This window comes from Gossypium hirsutum, chromosome D05 (assembly GCF_007990345.1).
Source record: "Gossypium hirsutum isolate 1008001.06 chromosome D05, Gossypium_hirsutum_v2.1, whole genome shotgun sequence".
NCBI classification, from domain to species: domain Eukaryota; kingdom Viridiplantae; phylum Streptophyta; class Magnoliopsida; order Malvales; family Malvaceae; genus Gossypium; species Gossypium hirsutum.
Window position 1 is genome coordinate 64,704,376 of NC_053441.1, and position 7,087 is coordinate 64,711,462.

At 41.6% G+C, this 7,087-nt stretch overlaps 1 protein-coding gene across 1 annotated transcript; it reads left to right on the top strand.

Annotated features, from left to right (window-relative positions):
* Positions 1 to 5,480: 5,480 nt before the first annotated feature.
* On the top strand, positions 5,481 to 6,475 carry LOC121217005 (receptor-like protein 9DC3). Its single transcript, XM_041092542.1, has one exon. The coding sequence runs from the start codon at positions 5,636 to 5,638 to the stop codon at positions 6,329 to 6,331; it is 696 nt and encodes a 231-aa protein (XP_040948476.1). The 5' UTR covers positions 5,481 to 5,635; the 3' UTR covers positions 6,332 to 6,475.
* Positions 6,476 to 7,087: the final 612 nt, after the last annotated feature.

Genomic DNA, 7,087 nt, shown 5'->3' on the forward strand with positions numbered 1-7,087 from the left:
GCCATGGTGGCCAAGTCTGATCTAGAACTTGAGCAGCTTGACGTAAAAACGGCGTTCTTGCATGGTGAGCTCGAGGAAACAATCTACATGCGTCAACCAGAGGGTTTTACAGTTCCTGGTAAAGAAGACCATGTCTGTCTATTAAAGAAGTCTTTATATGGATTGAAACAATCCCCAAGGCAGTGGTACAAGCGGTTTGATAGCTTCATGATTTAGCATGGTTACACAAGATGTGACTATGATGCTTGTGTCTATCATCGGAAGCTCTCAGATGGTTCGCACATTTATTTGTTGCTGTATGTTGATGACATGTTAATTGCTTCCAAAAACATGTCGGAAATCAACAAGTTAAAGTCGCAGTTGAGTGGTGAGTTCGAGATGAAGGATCTGGGTGCTGCCAAGAAAATTTTGGGCATGGATATTCACAGAGATCGCAAGGCGGGCAAGCTTCGTGTGTCGCAGAAGAACTACATTGAAAAGGTTCTTCAACGCTTCGGCATGGATAAAGCGAAAACTGTGAGTACTCCGTTGGCACCACATTTCAAACTCTCTGCAGAGTTGTCACCACAATCTGATGAAGAAAAGCAGCAAATGTCTCACATTCCATACTCGAGTGCAGTTGGAAGCGTGATGTATGCAATGGTTTGCACTCGTCCAGACATTTCACATGCAGTTAGTGTGGTCAGCAGATACATGAGTTGTCCTGGCAAGGAACACTGGCAGGCCGTGAAATGGATTCTCAGGTACTTGAGAGGTTCTGCAGATTTATGCTTGGTATATGATCAGAGTGACTGCACTAGCAGTGTCACGGGCTATGTGGACTCTGATTATGCTGGAGATCTGGACAAAAGAAGATCTCTGACGGGTTATGTTTTCACTTATTCTGGAGGAGCCATTAGTTGGAAAGCTGTGTTACAGTCTACCGTAGCCTTATCTACGACTGAGGCGGAATATATGGCGTTAGCAGAAGCAGTGAAAGAAGCATTGTGGATGAAAGGTCTAGTAAGCAGTTTGGGTTTACAACAGGATTTCACTGTTGTATTTTGCGATAGCCAGAGTGCCATACATCTGACTAAAAATCAGATGTTTCATGAACGGACCAAACACATTGATGTCAGATATCATTTTGTTCGGGAACATGTTACGCAAGGTGACATTGTTATCAGCAAGGTTGCTACCGAGAAGAATCCTGCAGATATGTTAACTAAGGTGATCCCTGCATATAAGTTCAAGCATTGCTTGGACTTGATAGGTATTCGGGATTGATTAGCGCCAGAGAGGCGTTTGGAAGAGGTGATCCAGTTCGAGGAATTCACTATGATGTTCAGCTTGGTAAATTTCAAGCCAAGGTGGAGATTTGTTAAGAAATGGCTTAAAATTGGTAGTGGATTGTTGTTGTTGGTAGTGGGTTGTTGGTGGTAGTGGATTAGTGGATGGTTGTTGGTGTCCATTTTCAACCACAAATCTTTGCCAAAGTTTTGGACAATTATGTCCTTGAACTCTCTTATAAATAGAGAGGTTCATTAGCCATATTGATCATCCCAAACAAAGAGAGAGCAAAGCTTGTTCTTTGAAAGCTAGGATTTTAGCTTTCGGGTTTTCTATAGGGGTTGAGAGTTGTGAGGTTCTCGGGTTGTGTCTTGAGTGTAAAACACTTGTAATCTTCATCTTGTTATAGTGAAATTTCTTTTCGCCTCTGCCCGTGGACGTAGGCATTAAAGCCGAACCACGTAAATCCTTGTGTTCACTTTATTTTTCGTTCCGGTCAATTTACTTGTAGTCATATCGGAGTTCTCGAATCGATCCCTTTCGCAACAGGAGCTACATTTCATATAAGTACTTCGAAAGATGCATTCTCAACATACGAGAAGCATTCTGGTTCAGTACTAATGGGAAATGACCACGCATGTCAAGTCATGGGGATTGGCACAGTTCGTATAAAGATGTTTGACGGTATTGTTAGAACTCTAACTGATGTTCGGCACATTCCAGAAATGAAGAAAAATTTGATCTCTTTGAGTACGTTGGACAAGAAAGGCTTTCGGTACTCTGCTGAAGGTGGAGTTCTCAAGGTATTCTCGGGTGCTTTGACTGTGATACGTGGTAATTTGGAGCGGGGCCTTTACTTCCTCGATGGTTCCTCGGTTACAGGTGTTGCGGGAGTGTCATCATCAGATGATCTAGATTCTGACACCACGAAGTTATGGCATATGCGGCTCGGGCATATGAGCGAGAGAGGCTTATCGGTGCTAAGCAAACGAGGATTATTGTCTGGGCAGTGTACAGGAAAGTTGAATTTCTGTGAGCACTGCGTCTTCGGTAAGCAGACTCGGGTAAAGTTCAGCACTGGGATTCACAAGACAAAAGGCACAGTGGATTACTTCCATTCTGACCTTTGGGGGCCTTCTCCGACAATTTCTAAAGGTGGTTACAGATATCTGCTTACCTTTATCGATGATTACTCGAGAAAGGTTTGGGTGTATTTTCTGAAGAGCAAGTATGAGGTTCTCATCAACTTCAAGCAATTTAAAGCTTTGATCGAAAATCAAACAGGAAAGAAGATCAAGCGATTCCGGACGGATAATGGCTTGGAGTTTTGCTCAGGTGAATTCAATGAGTTCTGCAAAAATGAAGGAATAGTGAGACACCGCACTGTTCGTCGAACACCACAACAAAATGGAGTTGCAGAACGCATGAATAGAACTCTCTTGGAACGAGCTCGTTGCATGCGATCAAATGCTGGGCTCGGTGAAGAATTTTGGGCTGAAGCTGTTAATACTGCTTGTTATTTGGTTAACAGATCTCCGTCAACAGCTATTGAGCTGAAGACTCCTGAGGAAGTATGGTCTGGTTCTCCTGCTGATTACTCTGGTTTAAGAGTGTTTGGCTGCCCTGCGTATGCTCATGTAAATGAGGGAAAACTCAAACCGAGGGCGAAGAAATGCATATTTCTTGGATACGGCCAAGGGGTGAAAGGATACAGGTTGTGGTGTCCTGATCCGGTTTCGTCCAAGTTCATCATCAGCAGAGATGTGACTTTTGATGAGTCATCCATGCTTCGATCCACCACAAATTCCCGGGAAAAGGAGGAGTCAGATAGAATGGGAGATCACGGTGTTGAGAAGCAGGTGGAGTGTCAGGTGGACGCTCCAATTCCTACGGAAGGTACTTCAGTCCAGGATGATCAAGTTGAGGTGCAAGATTCCGATGAAGATGAGTCACCTCAAGAAAAACCATATAGCATTGCCACTGGAAGAACGAAGAGACAAATCAAACCAAATCCGCGTTACGCTAATCTGGTGTCTTTCGCGCTCAGTGTGGCGGAGTCCATTGGTATAGAACCTTCCAGTTATAATGAGGCTGTCACGTGTGATGAGTCGGCACAGTGGGCAATTGCTATGAGTGAGGAGATAGAATCTCTTCACAAGAACCATACTTGGGAGTTGGTTAAGCCGCCAAGTAACCAGAAGATAGTTGGTTGCAAATGGGTCTTCAAGAAAAAGGAAGGCATCCTAGGGGTTGAAGCAACTAGATTCAAGGCACGATTGGTTGCTAAAGGCTTCACTCAGAAAGAGGGGATTGACTACAATGAAGTTTTCTCCCCAGTCGTAAAGCATTCTTCCATTCGTGTATTACTTGCCATGGTGGCCAAGTCTGATCTAGAACTTGAGCAGCTTGACGTAAAAACGGCGTTCTTGCATGGTGAGCTCGAGGAAACAATCTACATGCGTCAACCAGAGGGTTTTACAGTTCCTGGTAAAGAAGACCATGTCTGTCTATTAAAGAAGTCTTTATATGGATTGAAACAATCCCCAAGGCAGTGGTACAAGCGGTTTGATAGCTTCATGATTCAGCATGGTTACACAAGATGTGACTATGATGCTTGTGTCTATCATCGGAAGCTCTCAGATGGTTCGCACATTTATTTGTTGCTGTATGTTGATGACATGTTAATTGCTTCCAAAAACATGTCGGAAATCAACAAGTTAAAGTCGCAGTTGAGTGGTGAGTTCGAGATGAAGGATCTGGGTGCTGCCAAGAAAATTTTGGGCATGGATATTCACAGAGATCGCAAGGCGGGCAAGCTTCGTGTGTCGCAGAAGAACTACATTGAAAAGGTTCTTCAACGCTTCGGCATGGATAAAGCGAAAACTGTGAGTACTCCGTTGGCACCACATTTCAAACTCTCTGCAGAGTTGTCACCACAATCTGATGAAGAAAAGCAGCAAATGTCTCACATTCCATACTCGAGTGCAGTTGGAAGCGTGATGTATGCAATGGTTTGCACTCGTCCAGACATTTCACATGCAGTTAGTGTGGTCAGCAGATACATGAGTTGTCCTGGCAAGGAACACTGGCAGGCCGTGAAATGGATTCTCAGGTACTTGAGAAGTTCTGCAGATTTATGCTTGGTATATGATCAGAGTGACTGCACTAGCAGTGTCACGGGCTATGTGGACTCTGATTATGCTGAAGATCTGGACAAAAGAAGATCTCTGACGGGTTATGTTTTCACTTATTCTGGAGGAGCCATTAGTTGGAAAGCTGTGTTACAGTCTACCGTAGCCTTATCTACGACTGAGGCGGAATATATGGCGTTAGCAGAAGCAGTGAAAGAAGCATTGTGGATGAAAGGTCTAGTAAGCAGTTTGGGTTTACAACAGGATTTCACTGTTGTATTTTGCGATAGCCAGAGTGCCATACATCTGACTAAAAATCAGATGTTTCATGAACGGACCAAACACATTGATGTCAGATATCATTTTGTTCGGGAACATGTTACGCAAGGTGACATTGTTATCAGCAAGGTTGCTACCGAGAAGAATCCTGCAGATATGTTAACTAAGGTGATCCCTGCATATAAGTTCAAGCATTGCTTGGACTTGATAGGTATTCGGGATTGATTAGCGCCAGAGAGGCGTTTGGAAGAGGTGATCCAGTTCGAGGAATTCACTATGATGTTCAGCTTGGTAAATTTCAAGCCAAGGTGGAGATTTGTTAAGAAATGGCTTAAAATTGGTAGTGGATTGTTGTTGTTGGTAGTGGGTTGTTGGTGGTAGTGGATTAGTGGATGGTTGTTGGTGTCCATTTTCAACCACAAATCTTTGCCAAAGTTTTGGACAATTATGTCCTTGAACTCTCTTATAAATAGAGAGGTTCATTAGCCATATTGATCATCCCAAACCAAGAGAGAGCAAAGCTTGTTCTTTGAAAGCTAGGATTTTAGCTTTCGGGTTTTCTATAGGGGTTGAGAGTTGTGAGGTTCTCGGGTTGTGTCTTGAGTGTAAAACACTTGTAATCTTCATCTTGTTATAGTGAAATTTCTTTTCGCCTCTGCCCGTGGACGTAGGCATTAAAGCCGAACCACGTAAATCCTTGTGTTCACTTTATTTTTCGTTCCGGTCAATTTACTTGTAGTCATATCAGAGTTCTCGAATCGATCCCTTTCGCAACAAAGTCAAATCATATGCATGGTTCTTTGCGTGTCAATAGCTCCAAGTCTAGCCCCTTTTTCTCTAAAATCCAAATTTTTGACCTCTCAAGTAATTATTTTTCTGGACCCCTACCTGTGAGGTACATCAACAGCTTCAAGGCTATCAGAAATCTAGAGAAGATTCGTAGTACAGTGTCGTACATGGGGGTGAATGGTCGGAATGGTAGTGGCTTCTATACCTATTCCATTGGAATTGTTATGAAAGGACAAGATATGGAATTGGTGAAAATTTTCACCATGTGGATGATCATTGATCTATCAAACAATCAGTTTGAAGGGGGTATTCCAGAGGTTTTTGGAAAGCTTAACTTACTGAAAGGGCTCAACCTTTCTCATAATAACCTTAGTGGTGGTATCCCCACCTCAATAGGGAATTTGACAAGTCTTGAATGGTTGGACCTATCTTCAAACAGGTTGTCTGGGACGATTCCAAATAGATTGGCAGATCTGGCATTTCTTTCGTCCTTCAATGTTTCTGAAAATCAACTCCATGGTCAGATTCCTCAAGGAAAACAATTCAACACATTTGGAAATGATTCATATCAAGGGAATAAGGGACTATGTGGGTTTCCAGTCTCGAAAGGTTGCAACATCATTGAGCCAGCACCTCCAAATGTGCTTGAAAAAGATGGCTCAAAATCAAACATTACTTTTGGTTGGAAATTGGTGTTGATAGGTTATGGATGCGGAGTGGTGTTCGGAATGTCCGTGGGATATGTTGTTTTCCAAACTGGTAAGCCGAAATGGTTGGTGAATTTGGTTGAAATCCAACATGAGAAGATGCGAAGAAGAAAGTCAAAGGATGGCAGTCGCAGCAATGGACGAAGAAGGATCTAGTTAGTGGAAATGGTGTTCAAGTGTTGATGTTGTATCTTCATAATTTCTTGTTTTGAAGTCTTTCAATTTTTTTCCTATGGTGAAAGGTTGCATTGCCATGCATCTGTCTTTATTATTGTAACAATTCATCTATATTTCATTGCATTACGTCCTATAACATTTTGTATGGTTCAACCATTTATATCTTCTTTCATGACTTCCATTTTTGAGTCTCAATAATCTCTGCATTCAAGATTTTGTCAGCTTATTAATTGGTGGATCAATAATCTTCATGCTCATCTCATCATCTTTTTCTCGAGTTTCTTCTGTGTGGAAAATAATTTGACATTCTGCAAATTTCCACAATGCTTGTGGATTACCTTTGGTTAACAGCTATACATATAAAGGAAGAAAACAAGACCATGTCCAAATTTCCAAAAATTAGCCATTGATTTTTGAACAGTTAAACTTTCGTATTCTATTTTTTAAAATTGTAAATTCTCAAATAATGTAAATTAGTCCTAAAACTCAAGTTTTGAAATCTTTACAATTTAACCCCTTATAGTTTCAAACTTTACTGTTTTATACTCAACTTTCTAAATTTTCATATTTCATGATCATATAATTTGGTTACTACATCAATATTTGAGATTTCACTACTCAAACCCTTACTTCATTTCGGTCGTTACTTCAATTTTATCAAATTACATCATTTTTCAATTTGAATGCATTGATGTGAAATTGAGGGACCACTAAACAATGTTGATGAGAGTTTAG